The sequence below is a fragment of the Cibotium barometz genome, chromosome 23 (assembly GCF_041138505.1).
Source record: "Cibotium barometz isolate CiBa-2024 chromosome 23, ASM4113850v1, whole genome shotgun sequence".
NCBI lineage: Eukaryota > Viridiplantae > Streptophyta > Polypodiopsida > Cyatheales > Cibotiaceae > Cibotium > Cibotium barometz.
Window position 1 is genome coordinate 38457569 of NC_141068.1, and position 20532 is coordinate 38478100.

Genomic DNA, 20532 nt, shown 5'->3' on the forward strand with positions numbered 1-20532 from the left:
TGTTGGGGTAAGTACCAACAAAAATCTTTTGATATGCTCAAGCATATTTTGACATATGCCTGAGTACTTCAATTGCCAGATCTTCCTTGTAGTCAATAATACCAATGGATCAGGCAACACTGGTGTAGTCACTAATGCCAATGCATCAGGCAACACTAGTGTAGTCCTTATGCAAGATGGTCATCCTCTTGCATATGAGAGGCATGCTCAAATCCTTTGAAACTAAGTATAACACTTATGATAAATAAATTCTTACTATTATTCATGAGTGGAAAAATTATTTGATGGGTTTTGAGTTTTTGATTAAAATTGAGAAACAAAGTATATGACATCTACTTACCTAACCTTTGATTTTTGACAATGCCATCACATTCAATGGCACCATTTATTCAAAGTTTTCAGCCTCTCATTCAATGGAAACCATTTATTCAAAGTTTTCAGCCTCTCATTCTATATCAGCTAGACAAAGAAAATGTTATCACTAATGTATTAAGTAGACGCCCTTTCATTACTGATATTTTTGTTGTTGATTTCTATACTTTTGATACTATTATGCGTTCTCTACATATGAACATGATTCCAATTTTTCTTATGCACAGTGGTTCACAACAATGAAAGCTAATCATTACTTGCATGTTGATAATTATTTATACAATGACAAATATCTTTTCTTTGAAAAGCATTTATGCATGAGTCTTCCATTTAGACAATTTCTTTTAGAATAATTTCATAAAATTTATTGAGGTATATTACTACTTTAAAAGCAATAATATATGATTTTTATTGGCCTAATGTAAAGAATGATATTTCCAACTTTATTTCTGAATGTCTTGTTTATCGAAGAGTTTAGTAGCATCTTGGGAAACAACATAGCTTTCTTATGCCTCATTATCTATTCCTAGTGGCCCTTGGAAATATCTTACTATGGATTTTATTATTGGTTTACATGTTACTTTTACACAAAATGATATGGTTTGGATTGTTGTCAATAGATTTAGTAAGTAAGCAAATTTCGTTACATGTAAAAAGACATTGTCTTCTTCACAAGTTGCATATCTTTTCATTAAGCATGTTTTCACACATCATGGTATGCCTAAAGTTATTATATTTGATCTAGATTCTAAAGTTATTATATTTGATCTTGATTGTCTACTTCACAAGTTGCACATCTTTTCATTAAGCATGTTTTTACATTTCATGGTATGCCTAAAGTTATTATATTTTTGATCTAGATTCTATATTTTCCAATCAATTTTGGATTGCTTTATTTCTATTCTTGGATCTAAAGTTGATTTCGCATCTTCTTTTCATCTGGAGAGCAATGGATAGACTCAAGAAACTAATACTACCATTCTAGACTTGCTAAGATTCTACAATATTTCTACACTAGGCACCAATGGGACAAACACCTTCATTTTCTATCGTTTGCTTACAATAATACACCACACTCTGCTATTGGAAAATATCCTTTTTGAAGTCATGCATGGCAAGAAATTATCGACACCTGCTTCTTGACTTTCACATATTGTACCTACAGTAGTACATGATTTTACACATGTATTCTTTGATAGGTGCATGAAGCTATCACTAAATTCCAAACACAATATGCAACCTAAGCTAATAAGAGATGTGATGCATTGAATTTTTAAGAAGGTGATTATATTTAGCTTTGCATAGAAAAAGAAGACTAAAAAGTGTAGAGAACAGTTAAATTAGCTCCTCAATTTTATGTCCCATTCAAGATTCTTTGGAAGCGTAATGTTAATGGTTTCTATTTGGATATTCTATCCCATTAATGTATTCATAACTCTTTTCACATTAGTCTATTGAGACCATTTAGAGGCACTCTTCCCACATATCCAGTTTATGATGACCTTCCATCGCTCAAAGAAGATTTTGAGATCATAGAACTTGAAATTATTTTAGACGATGAGTAGAGAAGAGGAAATATTTATCACATTTATTTAGTGACGTATAAAGGCCACTCCATTGAAAAATCTTAATGGCTCCATGATCATGCCCTCGCTCTGCCTATCCATCCTTGAGTGCATCTTATATTTATACTTGCTCATGATTATTTTAAATTTTGTGACAACTGAGGATAGTTCCTTCGTAATCTCGGGGCATGTTATAAGGAGTAAATTCATGAAATTCAATATTCCCATGTTTCTCATTATTTATGAATTCTCCTAGATGGGTTTAGATTAGGATGTCTTTCTAAATCCGGGTGATAGTAGCTTACTTTGTTCGTACTCTCTTAACCGTGTGTATACATGTGAAAGTATAGGATTTGGAAAGGCTATAGATGTTTTCTTGTTCTCTCATAAGATCAGAAAAACGTGTGTTTAACCCTCATGTTTTTGGAGCTTTTATCTCAAGTGGTCCTCCCTCTCCTGCTATTACAATGCATTGGGTTCAAGTATCATGGATATTGAAAATTGGTGAAGCCAAATTTCATGTGATTATTAAAGGCCTTGTTGTAGTTGCCTTGTAATGCTTAGTCCCTTGTAAAAACCTTGTTTTATTTTCCTTGTAATGCCTAGTCCCATAAGAAAAGAGTAATAAATGTAGAGGAGAGAAGAGAATAAAGAGAAATGCAATCAATGGGTGGCATTGCCTTCTTCTAAAACCTACACATATACATGTCTACACACATGAACATAGAGTTGCAAGTAGAAAGAACACTCAATCTATACATAAATGGGAAGATTATTACAATATGAGGAATTTTGACTCTTATAGTTTATAATTTGTTTTTCACCATGCTCGCTAAGAATAAGTGACTTGAGGGAACCCATTACCAGTTCTAAGATTTTTCACACATTACTCGTCTTATTCATCTCTCATTATGATATAAGCTTGAAATCCAAGGATGATTAGAAACTTTGACTATACAATGACAATATGATGAAGATATCTTTGGCAAATTTGTGTCGAAAATCTATTCTTGGTAGTTATAGACTCATGTTGTTCAAGTGCTCCACATTAATTAAATTGGTTAACATATCCCCCTTTTTAGTCTTCATCATGTTTGCAAGGTTGGGTAAAGAGTATAGTCCATTGGGTTGTAGCTTGCATGGTTTAGCATAGTCAACCATGCAAGCTAGCTTTGGCCAAGTAGTGGAAAGTGGGCTTGATGTCATCGATAAAGTTGAAGCATTGCTCTCGCACAAGATGGTTTCTTGTGGTGCTACATCATTTTTGGGTGTAGGTGCTTGTGACCTACCACTTTTATAAGGGGTTTTGATGGCTAGTGTACAACAGTTTTAGGATTAGTGGTGGGCGACTCTATTTTTTTCTTACCCATATCATTTTATTAGCAGGTTCTTGTATCTTTTTCTTCATTGGAAGAAGGTCCTTAATAGTGTTATTATCTTTATTATAGTTATCATACCATTTGGAGTTTTGGTGTGGCTTGTGATTTATTTTGTTGTTTTTGTAATCTACACCCATAGTGTTTCCATCTTGATATCCTTACGCATAAAAACTGATTTGTGGGTACCCATGTTGGTGGCTCTTAGGAGGTGGTTGTTGGATCCTTGTTGGTCTTTGCCTAATCCTTTGATTATTCATACAATCCCTTTTCAGTGTGACTCAATTTTCTCATAGAAAAAAACTCAAACCATTACTTATTGGATATGTCAAATCTAATAGGGCATCTAAGTAATTTAATGACTTATTGATGCACCTTAATCCACATAAAGTTATGCTTTAGACTCCACTAGTCTTCTTGGCCTCACATGTGTAAGAGAAGCGCTTTAGCTTTATATAAGCTGTGAGTAAGATGGATCATAGAATTATTGAACCATCCCTTACATGGTGTCGACATTAGTTTCTCTCCCCTCATTTGACCTCTTTAGACAAGCTTCCATTCTTGGAAATAAAGTTGATCATGCAAGATAAATCTGTCTTGATCATACCCAAAAGTGGATTCCATCTAGGCCCAAGGATTTTTCCTCTCATTTGACTTGCCACAAACTTCCGTTCAACCTCACAAAATGTTATGCCCAACACTATGTTGATGAATGAATGGAGAGTGAATAAGTGAAACATTTGGGAAAGGTAGATTCATTTGCGTCTTATGGTACGATTTGTTTTGCAGGTGTGTAACACTCTACTAAGGGAGGCCAAAAATTTTGAAAAGTTCTATATGGGATATATTTATATCTAGTTATGGTGTGTAGGTTGGCCCTTCACGTCGTGATTACTAGACTTTTAACAACTACTTCTACGATAGTCGGTGAGTCCGAACAAAATTGTATTCCAAGAGATTGCATATAAAGTAATGTTGATAACCATAGGTAGACAATCTTTTGCCAAGAAAAGGAAATGTTAACAACCATAGGTAGACAGTCTTAAAAAAAAATAAACTCTCTTGGTGGTGCAAAGAATTCCAAAAAGTAATGTTGATAACCATAGGTAGCTTTTTGCCAACAAAAAAAAAACACACACACACACTTGGTGGTGCAAAGAATAACGAGGTTAAGGAGAGCAAAGGCATTGTGGGCAAAACGAACTGTGATTGTGCGCGCTCAACACTCGTATTCACCAGGTCCCGGAATATCATCATGGTAATTTCTAAACCGCGGTGCAGTACCGAATCTCGGCATTCCACATGAAGCCTTTCTTGAATCGATTTGTTGACCCTGCCATGAAAGCTGATAAATTATTCAACTGAAAATTTGCAACAGCATACATTTCGGTTGATGGATCGGAAAGCAAGCAACGGCTAGATTTGTATTAATTGTTATTGCGTGCTAGACACCATACACAAGGCTAGATCACAGCTTTTGTAATTTTAGAAATTATGAACAGAGTTCAAATCTGAATTAAATAAATTTTCGGTTAAATGGCAGACTCTCCCCAAAAATATCCTGGATAATGAGGATATTTTAAAAAAGGGGTCTTTTGTCCCCCCCCCCCTCAAGAAAGCCCCCAACAAGTAGGAAGGAGTAAGTGATGGATTCTAAATTTTTCAACCAACCAAAATAAGGACATCTCCATAATCTTAAATTTTCCACCAACTAAAATAAGGACATCTCTATAATCTAAGAGGGTTTTAGTTCCCAAAATATACAAGTACCTTGACCCATCTTGGCAAGGGCCAAAAAGTTATACAACTCCAATAAATTCTCTCTCTCTCTCTCTCTCTCTCTCTATATATATATATATATATATATATATATATTGCTACTAAATATATGGAGGAAATTACTTTGCATCCTTTTGTGCCATGTGGCAAGGGGCAACATAGTCTCCTTTATATATGTATAGATACCAGTTGCCGGTTTTATAACTAAAATATATAATAAATGGATCCTTAAAATAAGGGCAATGAGAAATTGTAATCTTTTTTTATTAATTCTAACTTGTAAAAATACACTATGTCACTCATTTTTATCCTACTCTTATATTGCTTTCATGGGACCCCTACTTGGAATCCATTGGCCCCTACTTGGAATCCATTGGCCCCTAGCCAATTCCACTAGCTACTTCTTCAACTACCATTTGTTTGATATACTTATTTTGCAAAAGAAATATAACTTAATCTTTACTAGGGGCCCACCAAAAAAAAGCATACAAGTAAGGGGCTTGTCGTCTTTGCTACATGACAACATGACCCTCCCAAAATATATGCTCATGTGCATGGCCTAGGCAGTGCTAGTAAGTAAGAAGCAGAAGGGTGGACAACCTTTTTGGGAATGCTGGTGTTGTGTACGAAAACCTTAAAGGCTATGTGGGGAGCAGTGTTTGAAAAAAATGGAATTCTAGTGTATTTGTATCAGCAAAAAACGGGCTAAGATTGTAAGTAGCCCTTATTTTAAGGAATGATTTATCTTACATTTTAGTTATAAAACCGGCCTATAGTAGGGATTTTGGAAACAAAAACCAAATAGATTTAAGAGATGTCCTTATTCAGATTGTTGAAAAATATGTTTTTTTTGAGGGAGTCCTTTTGGTGGAGGAAAACAACAAATGGTTGTGGCTATATTTTACTATAGTCGCAGGCCCATTTTGGCAAAAAATATTTTTTGACCAAAGGTTGACCTATTTGGATTTAGAAAAAGTACCATCTCCACAGTGGGGTATGGTACACTAATATATAATTACTTTTTTTTTTCTAGTATAGCAACAATGGATTCTTTTTAACGAAAGGTTGACTGGTTTTGAAGTTGGAGAGAAAAGCTAAGTCCCATCTCCACAATGGCCCATGGTACACTAAAATATTGTCACTTTTGTACACTAAGTGCTAGTATACATTAGTCCATGACTAGTAAGAACTATTTTACATAGAAGTGGGGTTGGTAAGAGGGTTTTATCCCCAAAACCTCCCCCAATAGAACACAATATTGTTACCATTGCATCAATGAACATTCGTTGAAGATGGAAATCAATAGCAATTAGGCCTTAATCTCGTATATGGGTGCAATGCGGATCGGAGTCTAGCAAAATGGCCTTCGGTCGTGATGCAAGATGTGTCCTAGAGTCCATGTTGACTCTCCATCTATCTTAAAGTGATTGCATTCGATGATGAGACACCTATTGATGAGACAAAAACCCACAATGCCTATGTTGATGAAGATTTTGTAAATAAAAACAAAAATGTTCCATGCATGAAGCCCATACTCATGTTTTCTTTAGTTCCCAGTTGAACTACCTCCACTTTAAGGCTCCTTTACACTTGCCCTTTAATCCTTCGGGTTTATTTTTGTAATTGAACGCTTATCTTCTTCTCAACTTCTCCACCACCATGTCTTCTGTTCGAGGGCGCCGGTGTCTAGCGGTTGCTCTTACAGATGATGGGGATGTGCCTATTGGGATGAATGCCTGATTGGCCAGATAATGTGGCCGCCCACAAGGATACGAAGAGGCACAGCCTTTAGAATACAACCTATCGTGGGATACAAATGTAACCATTCGAATTGTTAATGTAGAGTAGTTACGTGCTTCCCTCTGTGTACCTTGATGTTGGAGAGAGGATGAACAACACTGTACGTCTGTTGGGGGGCTCTACCCTTACTATCCTCGCGATGAAAACAACCCGTGACCCCGAAAAGTGCAGAAATCCAGCAGCATTGTTTTCTCTTAGTGCGTAGAGTACTTCAATCGGCTGGTGCACGATGATGCCCAGGAGGCACACGATGCAGCCTATGCCACTGATGAAGAAGATGGCTTTGGCATTGACTCGGTCCCTGTGGAGGTAAATAGCGACCCTCTTGAAGATTTCCATGACGGAGGCAAAACAATACAACAATTCGAGGCAAACTTTGACTCGCAAAATGATGAAACAAGCGCTGAAGCAAAAACATTCACAGATGTAGATGATGGTGATGAAGGCCACACTGCAAACAAACAAAATGATGATGATGGTGGTCATGAAGGCCACGTTGTAAAAAGGGCCGAAAATATTGTAGCCAACAAAGAAAAAATAGTAAGCGCAGATGACAACACTGCAGAAAAAGAATATGATGCAGACGGTGGTGATGAAGGCCATGCTGCAGTAATGTAAAAATATGATAATGAAACCGCCGAAGCGAAAGCAGAAGATGATGAACACGCTGAAGCAAAAGCAGGCGTTGATGGTCATACAAATGTTGAAGTAAAAAGGGTGCGCTAATAGTGATGTATACGCGGACGCAAAAGAAGGCCACGATGCAGCACATGCTGATGCCGATTCCGATGATGATGATGCCAATGTTGCTAATGTAGGCACTGATCAGAATGATGATTATGTAGATGGGGCTACCAAAGATGGTGAAAAAGATGTTGACGACGAGGGTGATCTTTCCTTTTATGTCGGTCGTGCTGATCATGCTCATGCTCATGCTCACAAGGATGATACAGATTTTTTCAACGACGAAGCCGGCACTGCTCGTGATGGTATTGGATCCGATGGTCCTTCTGATGAGGACGAAGATGCCTATGCTGATACTGATGTGGATGCAAACCGTGATAATGCTGCAAATCGTCCTTTTCAGCATGCCGTTTTACCCTACGGCCATGCCTAGCATGCAGCTACCATTGACGGTGATCAACCTCTGCAATTTGGTGCAATGGCCAATCCAAAAGAAGATTTTCTCGATGTAGCTCCTTGCAAGGGCGTGCATTCTCAAGTGCAAGAGACTCCATTTCTTTCTTTGACGGGGAAAGCTCCTTACATCTCAAGATCAAGAAATGAATCACTTGAAGCCGACAAGACGAAGCCAAGAGCTTGTGTGAAGATGAAGTCATCACTGTGAAACTTTCTTGAGCACGAAACTATCTTTGATCCGGGATAGTTTGATCCGAGCTTCTCTCACACTTGCATGATGTATATTTATTGCATATAGATTAGGCTTACAACTAAAGTGTTGCCATCATCTTACAAACCTGGCACTAGATTAGGTTAAATTACACATACTCCTTGTGCCACCAATTGGCATTAAGGGGGTGTATTGGGACTAATGCCCAATTAGCCAGATAATGTGGCCACCTATAAGGATACAAAGAGGCACAACCTTTAGAATATACCCTTTGTGAGATACAAATGTAACCATTCGAATCATTAATGTAGAGCACTTATGTGCTTCCCTCTGTGTACTCTGATGTTGGAGAGAGGATAACCAGTACTCTACCTCTTTCTACAGTGCCCAGCCGTCTTTTTTTGTTGCTGAGGACGTCGTCGCCTGCTCCCTCTTTGAGTTCTTCCTAAACTGTCATCTATGGCAACTTTTAGCTCAAAGAAAGCTCTTCTCTGCGCCGCCCATAGAAGGTGCTGCCCGCCGTAATTACCAACGTTCTGCGGAGGGTGGCGTTTGTGCTTGTCGGGATTGCTTGGGAGTCTGCGGCTAACACCAAATAGAGAACCAATAGGTGCATCTAGTGTACAGAATAGGCGGCCCCACGTGTCTATGGTGCTATCGTTGATTCTGTCTCTTTCTATCACCTTAAGTGTGGTAGAAATGGCTAGTGGAATTGAGAGCCTTTTATGTGACTTGGGAGGAAGCTTTTTTGAAAGATCTACTCCAAACAAGAGTGTATTTCTACCAATCTTCTTCTAAAGAGACACAAACTCTCTACGGATTGCAAGGTGTAGAAACTTTGATAATGACAGCACTAAGAATATCAAGGAGGACAAATCATAATGTAGCTTAAGAAACAATTAATCTCTCCAACGACTTGTGGCAAGTTTAATCACCATAATCACTTGTTAATGAGTCTAGCTCCTAGAAGGCTATGATACCAGCTTGAAATTGCTAAGATAGGGAGGCAATATGGTCATATTTGATTAAGAAGCCTTCATAGTGCATCTCCCTTGCTATATGCATAAGGCTTTCCGACGCAGCTTCCTTTGTATACAAATCAAGGGGAGGAGTATAAATCAAAGGAGTTCTATGTATATATGGTTGAAAGAGACATAATACACAATGCCTTATGTTCACCATTAGGCAGCCATAAGTGGAGCAAATAAATTCTCAAAAAGATGATGCAAACAACCCATATTGGCTAAAAATCAGCTCGAATTTCAGCCTGAGATTAATTTGTTGATGAGGTAATTATGGATGATGCAAGATGAGGAAAGGACAACCATACACAAGAGTTTGCTTAAATGGCCAATATAGACATTGCAAGATAAGCAAATTATCTACTTCTTTACCTAGCACGACACATGAATGTTCTCATCATGTATCTTATTCTTTTTTGATCATGCTCTCGTTGCTAGTATATGCAATGAAGACGAACATGTTTCCTTTGAGGAAGCACTCAAAAATGATGACTAGATGTAGACTATGTAGGATGAGTATGAATTAATAACACTTAGTATTTAGCAGATTTGCCTTATGGTAAAAAGACCATTGGCACAAAGTCGTGACTTGCATGAGGAGGTTTATGTATCTTAGCCTCATGGTTTTGTTGAGAAGGGATAAGAATCTAAAGTATGCAGGTTAAGAAAAGCTTTATATGTTCTCAATCAGGCTCCCAAAGAATGGTATGAGAAGATAAACACATACTCTTAGTTGGACTATTGCAAAAATCTTTTGCAACCAAGTATATGAGTAGGTCATCTTATATGTTGATGACATGTTGCTCACATGCCCTAATGAGGAGAAGATTTCCGTCTTCAAGGCTAAATTATGTGTATCATTTGAGATGACAGATTTGGGCTTGTTGCATTATTATTTGGGGCATAGAGTGTAATAATGGTACTATGATGTTATAGTCAAAGTACATACACAGGTTGCTTACATGATTTGATCTTGAAGACTATAAGCTTATTGCTACACCAATAGAGATAGGTGCTAGACTTAGTCTCGAAGATGCAGGTAAACCATTTGATGTATCACTTTATCACTAGGCTATTGGGTGCCTCATCTATGTATGTATACGAGACCAAATATTCAGTTTGGTTTATGCATAATCCTGGAAATAAGCATTAGCTAGCTGCAACAAGTGAGTATTCAAATACTTAGAGAGCACTCAGTCCCTTGGCTTATTCTATGCTAAGACAGATGATGTTCACTTGTATGCTTTCATTGACTTCGATTGGGCTAGATATTATGATATGCAAGTGTCCACTAGTGGCTTTTGCTTTCACCTTGGTGATTCATGTATATCATGGCTCAACAAGAAGTAATTGATAGTGGTCACTTTGAGTTGTGAAGCTAAGTATAGGGTAGCTTTTACAATGCCAACTGTGGAGGAGTGTGTATAGCACCTTTTGGTAGATCTTGGCCCCCACCTATATTTTTTTGTGTGAAAAGAATGATTATATTGTAAAGAAATCCTGATTACATTGCAGAGCAAAAACCAAAGCACCAGTCCATCTTATATACCCCAATCCAACGCTCTAATATATATATATATATCTATATATATATATATATATATATATATATATCTATATATATATATATATATATATATATGTATGTATTAGAGGGTTGGATTGGGGCATATATATAGATTGGTTCCAACCCTCTCTTTCTCTCTCTCTCTCTCTCTCTCTCTCACACACACACACACACACACACATCCAAAATTAGAACCCATCTCTAATGTGATTAATCCAGTACCCTTCTAGCTAAAGTCCCCATTACCTCTCCAAACTCCACTCGTTTACATGTATTAGCCTTTTCTTAGCATATTACCCTCTAGAAATTTATGTCCCGATCTCCAACACCCTCAAATAGCAATAGATTCTGGAAATCCAAACCTTTATTAGACAAGTGAACTTGATGAACCCAAAGAGATCACTGCTTCCCTTTGTGACCCCAACACTTTTCCCTGCTAAAAGCAATGAGACTAAGAGAGGCGAACCTCGAAAATATCCCCCTCCCCATCTAGCCACATTCACCCAGTGTAGGGTACCCCCAAAAGCCATGCTAGAGGTTCTCGCTCCTTGCCTTGCACCTTAGGGCAGACTCCTAAGGCTAAATTTCTTACCTAAATCTTATGCCCCATAGGCAATGTCTGACTAAACCCTCCATAAAAATGTTTTGGTGTGTTAAGGAAGCTTGGAGTCCCGAATTCTCTTGCATCTAGCCAGCATTTATCACCCCATTTGGCTCTCCATATCTTATAAATTCCAAGAAATTCTACTTTCCTTGCATTAGTAGCTCATAAATGTCCTTGGTTTTTCAACCCCCTAAGGGGACTCCATCAAGACAACCACAGTCCTTGATCCACCTGATCGTTTGAAAAGGTTGATAATGTGTTGATTTGCAAAGAAGTCAATGTAGCAAGCACTTGTCTTAAGAAATCCTTGTCAATACTAGATAATCCAAACATCATGGCTACCTAATCGGCATCCCTCTAGCCAAGCAAGGGACCATCCCAAAAGTCAACCACCTATTTGGTCCCCTGATTATTCAGTCTTCTAGCCCACTAGGCATTGAGGAGTGTGGGGGTTAAATAAGGAAGACCACACATTATACATTAGAAGGGAGTTACCTATATAAACCTCGGTGATCTCCTTGCCACTTGACAATTTTCATGTTCCCCTTTAAACCATTTACTAAAAACCTAGCAAAAGGCATGCCTTTGCAAACCACCATGGCATGGGAGAAAATCCTATCTTTCCATGCAAGCCCATGTCACTTGCCATGATACCTTAGATTCGTGAACTTGGTGAGTTCCTTGAGCATAACAGGCCATGGCTAAGACTGACGAAGAAAGCTCCCCAATAGCCTTGCCAACCTGGTTGTGCCATGTGTCTACATATCTAGAATACCTAGCTCACTACCCATGCCAAGAAAGAGTACGGCCTCTTACCTTGTTTGTTCTTTTGTATAAAAATGCCTTTGCATATTCAAGGACTTTCCTCCAGTGTGACAAGCTTTCAGATGTGTAAAAATGCAACCCATCTAGCAAGACCTTCTTCACAATGGCAATTCAAGTTTTGAGACACTTGGGGTGCCCAATTGGTGGATATGATCGGGAAGGATTGTGTAGATTAGCTTATTCATAGAGTGGAAGGCAAGTTCAGAAAACGAGACAATGATAGCCATAATGTATTAACCATTTTGTAATCTAGTTTGCATTTTTACTCCCTAGTCACCACACCATTAGCTCTAACTATAGTAATTAAGGGAACCATGAAAATATTTGTCAAGATCCTCATGGATAAGGCCATCACAATAATAGTGTTTAAGATTGGCTGGATGATTTATATTGGGTAGCAACAACATGAGCAATTCAATTGGCCTTGTTTCCCCACAAAGGAGGAGATTCCATAGCTATGTAAAAACATGCCCTTCTTGAAATGTGAGTAGATCTTCCATGAGAGAAATCAATCTTACACTCAATAGACTAATCATCATTGTTAAGCTTAGTGTGTCATAAACATGGAAAACAATCGTGGAGAATGTGAAATGAGAGTATAGTGTGGAAAACTGGCCGTCTAAGATGGGGAGGCCTAAAATTCATGGAGAGATTTCACCCTCCATAGCTCCATGATTGATTACTTGTTATTTTCCAACATGGTATTAGAGCCATGATTCCTAATGTTTTAAAAGTAGTAGCCCATGTATTCGATGGAGTTGAAGGATTTGGACACCTAGCCATGACCTCAAAAATATTCATATTGTATATAGATTTGGACAATTAACCAATTCTATATCAAGTGGTAAGTGAAAGAAGAAGATATTGATGATAGATTATAATATATATTCTACTAACTGAATGTGCACAATTGATCTAATTTAGAGGACTGAAGTAGTGTATTTTCCTATGTGTAGGGAAAATGGCATCTCAGTTTTCTCATGGAGAATGTGTCAAGTTGATCATGAATAATGTGATGGTTAAAATTAGATGTTCCACATCCTTTTATTTGGCCATCTTTGTCAACCTATTGACCCTTCCCTTTAAGAAGAGTTTTAGTCCACGAAAATGATCAAGCAAGCTATAAGTAAGTGTCTATGTGTAGACAATATGGTCATCTATGCGTGTAACTTCCCTAAGTACTCCGACAAGGAAAATAGGACACACATCCTGTAGTTTCCTTAAGTACTACAACTAAGGAAATATGCGGCACTCATGTTTCAATTAAAACCCTAAACTATAGTTGCCACTTGCAAAGATGTCAATAAAAGACAAAGTGCTACTAAGGCAACAAATAACATCATGCCTTTTTATATGCCAGAAGTTTTCAAATCCTCAAAAGAAATGATAGATACTACATGATTTCTCAATTTTCAAATTGAAGGTGGAAGCCAAGCTTGTGTATTTCTCATTAATCAGAAGATAGCTTAGGTTAATCTCCAGTCGTAAATACTTTCTCCTTTTCGGTGCAAATGAATTAAATTCCAACTTCTTTATTTAGCGTACCAAGGAGGTGAAGGCCTTTAATGTGGATCCGGGCCCTGGAGACTCCTCTCCATAATGAGCTTTGTCATGCTCACTCGATATAAAAACCTATAAAATAAGTATTTAGGGAGAACTATGTTTTCAATGATAATTATATATATATATTTAAAATAATGATAACTATGTATTTCTTTATATTAACATGGATTTTTTATTTTATGGGGGGGGGGCTTAGTTCCTTGCAAACCTTTGCCCTATCATCACGATCAGAGTGGGAGAATGTAAAGGAGGGACAATTATTTTTCTTTGATTCTGGTTGTTTGCCAACCGAGCCAATGCTCTTGTAATGCCCTGCTCCTGGTGACATATTTCTTTGGCTCATTACACCATACTGCATGATACATAACATTAGAGGAATATTAGAGAATCGTGTGAGTGCTAGTATGAAAATAACCCAAAATCACAATATTATGTATAGTCCACATACAAATACTAACTTTTATAGTTTCTATACCCATATATATTCAAACTTAAGGAGCTTGATGAAAGAACAACAATAAAGAGTGCATCATCTCTTATTACCTTAAACCTTTTTTCACCACCAAAGGTAATCTTGGGAGCTGATTTGTTTGGTGCAGCCAATTGAGTTCCTAATGAGGATCTAATATCGCATACACATGGTCCCGGTGATTGTGTTCCATATTTATTCTGCATTAAATGAAACACACCATATACATGGATACTTTCGTGTAACTAATATTTCATAGTGTAATGATATAACTCATTTCCTAAGAATGGTCTAAGTCATCATTAACTATCTAACATGTACAATAACAATCTCTCTCATCCTTTTCCTAGGGTATGAGTCATACATTTGAGGTTCCATCAACCTTTTTGGAAAAAAGGATTACATTATTTGCAAAATGTAGGCTGCTTTAAATTATGCTCTTTAATCTCTTCCCATTGACAACATTTCTCTCTCTCTCTCTCTCTCTCTCTCTCTCTCTCACACACACACACACACACACACACACACACACACCCTCCCTTAAACTATGTCATGTGTTTTAAGAACAAAATATTTAAGGGTGAATGCAAAACTAGACTTACTTTATCAAATTCCGTGCTCAAATAAATCCTATTCTGTTGATCTCTTGTGGATTTGCTAAAATCAGCAAACCAAGGTGATTGTTGATAGGACAAAACCTGATGAAAAAACAATACATGGATAATAAGGATTGCATAGTTATTACTTTTATGGATCATCTTGACAAAAGCCAATCATAAATAACATTTCATCTCAAACTATTGTTGTTTTTTCTCTTGGTCTTGCCTATTATTACTTTCAACAAATCATATTTAGAGTGAGAAAGCTCAATGAGGCAAAGGTGTAAATTAAATTATAAATATGAATAATTACTCATGGATAATAATACTGCTTTTAGGTTATTGAACAAAGAGAATATCCAAGATAGGAAACAAAAATAGAACCAACATTTATCTGCAACACAAGTATTGATGATAAAATGAAGTACTAGTACCAAAGCCTTGTCTTAGTTCGAAGGTTCAAGTGATATTGGGTTATTGGATTTTAAATTAAAAAAATGTGATAGTGAAAAGGCACTATTATCTCTTATAAAATTATATCAATTGCATAATGGGATATATTCTTCATCGTTTTACTTAATAACAAGAGTTGAATGCTAGGTGTGTTTCTCTAGAATGAGCAAAAACTTAGTGGGTGGTTTTTGTACCAATGCTAAGAAATCATGCTGGATCTTATCATCTTAAGATTTTAGGGACCTCTCGTAATCATGTTTAGCATATTAAAACCATCTTTGAGTGGTTAGTGTAAGAATTAAAGGAGGGAATTAACATATCGATGACCCACATTAAAAACTATATTTAACATGGACCAAACTTGCAATCACAAAATCTAAAAGATTTAGTATACTCAATTCATTAGTTTATCCAACCAAAAAGATTATAAGTGGATAATAAGTACAATAATCGGAGCATCTAATTATGTGTAATGCTATCTTTTCATGACTAACGTATATAGTACTCAAAGTATTTTAATCCCTTTACTTCTGTTTTAAAACTAGGCCACTACATTGATATGATGATGTATATGTGGAAAAAAACAAATAAGAACCATATTCACTTGGTACTCTACTCGGGGCGTTCACTATAAGAAGTAAACCCTCTTTATCATGTGCATTCAATGCCTATTTTAAAAATCCCTTATATGTGAAATTTTTATGAATAAAACATACCCTTTTTCTATTCAACCTATGAAAACCCCCTTTAAATGATACCCTTCTGTATGTACAAAATGTGTAAAAAAAGAATTTTTAAAATCCCTTTTGTTGAACGCACGTGCTACGTTTATATATTTATGAGTGACCCCCCCCCAAGGTGCTCTACAAAAATCAAATTGGTAATGCAGTCATAAATTGTTTAAAAAAACATAATTCTCTAACCTGTGGTCCAAAGCTAGAGGGAAAATTGTATGTCCCAGGACCAGGAGTGCCTTCTCCATATCTATGCTGCAATGTTTGTGGCACCAAGTTTGCTTAAAAATGCTATAGGTTGTCTTTTAGGTGAAGTAATACATGAGGTGCAAAAATGAATTGATCTACAATTCAATTTAGATAGCTCATGCATGTGTATGAAATGGCTGATGACCATCATTTTAAGAAAACTTTAATAGAACATTTCAAACAGGATACACTACTTGAATAACATGCAAAGGCTTTTACTATCTCAAGGCATGCTTACCAACATACCCTCGAAAATCTATTTGCGGATCCAAAGGTGATAGTTGGAGATGATTCATTTTTGGAAATGAATTGCTTTCCCAAGGTTGATTTGAAGTCATATACAGGACCTACACAAACGCAATATACCCCAGCATAAGCTTCATGGACCATTAAACAGACTTGGTACTTGCATGTTTTCTTGGAGAATCAATAGGATTAGTGTAGCCCATCAATGTTCAAGAAACAATTCGTGAACAACTTATTAACAAGCTTCAAGCGTAGCAGTGAAGACATTCAACTCTATATGCTAGGCTAAGGATTTGAGGGTTGTTATACCCTTCCAAGCATTTGAAGGCTGTAGTACCCTTCCAAGGATTTGAAGGTTGTAGTACCCTTCCAAGGGGTTGTAGTACCCTTAAGAAGGGTTTTGTATCCTTAGATGAAGGATATAAAAAATCTACCCTTCAAAAGAAAGGTACAATTATAAAAAAGAATACTATGGTCTTCTAATTTCTTGAGAAAGAAATGAAAGCTTGAAATGGGCCTTTCAAATAAATTTTTTGTCTTACCCTAGGTTGGTCTCGGAAAAGGTGGAAGGAAGGCAAGTTTTTGTGCTCCCAATCTCGTGGACATGCACCCCCCCCCAAAAAAGCACATCTCCCCATCTGCATTTACACATAGTCATACCCTTGCCTGCCCATGCTGATGTGGTGGGGGTATCCACCGCCCATAATTAATGGGCAGGCAATCTCCCCTGCCCCGCCCATAGATGGGCGGTGGGGGGTGGGGTATGTGTAACGGGCCTTAGAATGTGTCAAGCCCCTTAGATATTTTACACCCACCGTTGTACATGTTGTCGTAGATTATTAAATATAATAATCGTTTAAAAAATTGTTGATCGTTAAATAATATATATACTCTTAAGATAATTAAATCCGAGTTAATTAAGACGCAATTACTCTTATAAATAACTTTGATTAAATCATGAGATTTGGGAATCACCAGGTCCATCTACTCCGATCCGGCATTTAGAGAGCTCTGCATTGAAATATAGCTGCACATGCCAAGAAAACGGAATAAATGGAAGATCAAGCACGGTTATACAGGTTTACTCAGTTGAATGTGGATGTTTGAAAGATAAACGCAAGAATACTTTGTCCATTTTCACTCGATCGGAGCTTCCAAATCGTATAGCGGGTTCTGTGGCTCGATGAGATAAAGGCTGACAAAGAGGGAGGAAAGACTTAATTAATATTGCATATTACCATTAGGTGTTACTGATTTTGTTTTGGGAAGTTAATAAATGACAGCTTCTGTGTGTGTGTGTCTCGCAATTACGCAACATGGCCATCTCTCTGTCTCTCACAGGCGCACACATTAACACACACACGGGGGCCTGTAAGATATCCTTCTCTCTCACATGCACGCCCGCAAACATACACGCACCCTCTCTCTCTCTCTCTCTCTCTCTCTCTCACACACACACACACACGCGCACACACACACACAGACGCACACCACACGCAGACACGGGCCTGTAAGATACCCTAGGCTTTCTCACATGCCCGCCCGCACACATACACACACCTGGACTGTAGAAACAATGATCTCTCTCTGCCTCTCCCTCGCGCACAAACATACACACCCGGACTGTATGATGATCTCTCTCTCTCTCTCTCTCTCTCTCTCTCTCACACACACACACATATACATACACTCATTCAAGAGGAGATTCTAACCTGCGGCCCGAACATGGACCGGACTTGCTTGGTTTTGGGGGATCGAGGGATGCGGAGACAGAGGGAGGGGCGCCTGCGCTCGCAGGATGCGATGCTCGGGGTCTGTCTGGTGGCCAAGCTGGAGTTGTAGTCCCCGAAGCCGCCCGTCGTCGCGCCATCCGAATACCCGTCGTACAAGCTGGTCTCCGGCGATGATGCGATTCTAGCCTCTGATTTACCCTTGAAGAACCCCATCTTCAGTCAACCCCACAATCTTTAAGATCAAGCAGCTTGCATTTTTCTTGATTTTTTTGGATGATTTTGTCGCCTCCTCCCGCCCCAAGCTTTTGGCAGCACAAGCACTCGGAAAGTATTACGCTGGCGTACAATACAGTTGGTTCTCTCACCGCAGTAGAAAAGATTGAAAACGTTTTATCCTCGCGTTGAAGAAGCTGCTCGCGGTGGGCGTTTTGCATGACGAGACTAGAAAGAAGCCCTTCGCATCTCTAGCTATTATTTCTCATTTTGTTCATTTTGCTACCAAACGACGCGCTAACGTATAATATCTACCCAAGCACGAATAGGGGCCTACAATGAGAAATAAAGAAAATGAATTAATTAATTAATGGAACACGAATATTATTGAACCTTTAACTTTGATAAATCTAAGGGTTCCATTACATTATGTTAAGATTGAACACAAAGCGCTCCTACCCTAATGCAAACAGCGTGTCATTACATAGCGTTTTCTAGCAACATTTCAGCATCGTTTATTTTGTCACCGATGTCAGGGATTCTATTCATTGTTGAGAGCACCTATTCTAACAACGAAATTTCGCTGCTCCACAGCACTTATAACAGCGAAATTTCGCTGCTGGGCAGCGCCTGTAGTAACGAAATTTCGTTGCTTTACTGGAATTTTGTTGCTGTACAACGAAAATAGCTGTGAAATTACGCTGCTATTTTCACTATATGAAATTAAAGAGAGTTGTTGGATACTGAATTTTAAAAATACATATCACATACACACAAAAAATGATGTATAGTTTTAAAAAAACATACATTGGAACCCTTGGAGCCATGTTTCGAGCAAAAAAAAAGATAGTTGAAAACTTTTGAGAAGCGAAACAATGTCAAGATCATGAATCTATCCCATCTTGGAATAAATCCATTTATGTTGCTTCATCAATGTTTATATCTAATGGAAGATCAATGCAAAGATTGTGTTCCATATAAATATTAATATCACTATCCAATGAAGCATTGTCATGATTCATAGGTGACTCATCATCTTCTTCGAATTGATGTTCCTCATGCTCTTGATCGGTCCCCTACAAAATGTTTTCTTCATCATGTTCTTCTAATGAGACGATTTGAGGTAGTACTTACACCTCATCCAGATATTGGGCCTCCACATCTTGATCTTGAAAGATATGTTTTGAATAATGGAAAACTTGTATAACATACCACCACTTTGGATCAATTCGGTCGACGTAAAACACAATCTAATATCACAAAGTAAAGGGATTACACTTTTATTATACTACATCAATATTTAATTTTGGATTGGTTGGGTTAATAACCTGTTGACAGTGTTGAGGTAGTAGTATCTTTCTTATCATTCCAAAACTTGTGGAATCAATTTGAAAGAACCCATTTGGATGTTTCTTCATAGTTTCTTGAGCACCTCTATATATCACCTTGAACCATTTGACATCAAAGATGAATAGACTAAATGCTCTGAACCCATCCTCAAGAACATCCTGAATAGTTCCACATTACTCAAGATTGTCCTCTATGAGGTTGGTATCATGTCTACTAGCGTGACTTTCTTGTCATCACACTACAATTAAATGTGTTTCTTTTAGAATCCACATGCTCCATGCGAAAGTGCCTTTCCTTTGACCATATTCCGTTATATAGTTTGTACTAACATTAAATAAAAGCATGACATTTAGTATAGTGCATTAAACAAGGTATATACGTGAGATAGAGATGAAGAATGTACTTACTTGAGGGTCACATCCTCTTGCATACTCATGCTCTTCTCTTGCAATGCCATCAATATTGCGATACGAAGCCATTCTATATTGATCACATTTGGTAGAGGTTCCAAGCTAGGCAGGAACTTGGGGGGAGGGGGAGGTCACTCATAAATATGTAAGCGTAGTGCATGGGTTCAACAAAAGGAATTTTTAAAATCTCTCTTTACACCTTTTTTACATATAGAAGGGTACCATTTAAGGGGGGTATTCACAAGTTGAATA

General features: G+C 37.6%; 1 protein-coding gene across 1 annotated transcript; it reads right to left on the bottom strand.

Annotated features, from left to right (window-relative positions):
- Positions 1–4532: 4532 nt before the first annotated feature.
- LOC147625915 (uncharacterized) lies at positions 4533–18691 on the bottom strand. The gene is made up of 10 exons (XM_086817869.1): positions 18287–18691; positions 17701–17769; positions 17550–17601; positions 16575–16675; positions 16269–16334; positions 14896–14991; positions 14368–14493; positions 14033–14176; positions 13807–13893; positions 4533–4646 (listed from the first exon to the last, which is right to left on the bottom strand). Exons 1-10 carry the CDS (start codon positions 18518–18520, stop codon positions 4533–4535), a joined length of 1089 nt encoding a protein of 362 aa, XP_086673995.1. The 5' UTR covers positions 18521–18691.
- Between the last annotated feature and the right edge of the window lie 1841 nt (positions 18692–20532).

What these genes read in the sequence shown, in the direction of transcription:
- LOC147625915 (XM_086817869.1), bottom strand. Translation starts at nt 18,520, where the DNA reads ATGGGGTTCTTCAAGGGTAAATCAGAGGCTAGAATCGCATCATCGCCG. An exon ending in GATCGGAGTAGATGGACCTG is followed by an intron (nt 16,676 to 17,549) that starts GTGATTCCCAAA and finishes GCGTTTGTGTAG; the next exon opens with GTCCTGTATATGACTTCAAA. An exon ending in TAAAGGCCTTCACCTCCTTG is followed by an intron (nt 4,647 to 13,806) that starts GTACGCTAAATA and finishes CTTTCATGGCAG; the next exon opens with GGTCAACAAATCGATTCAAG.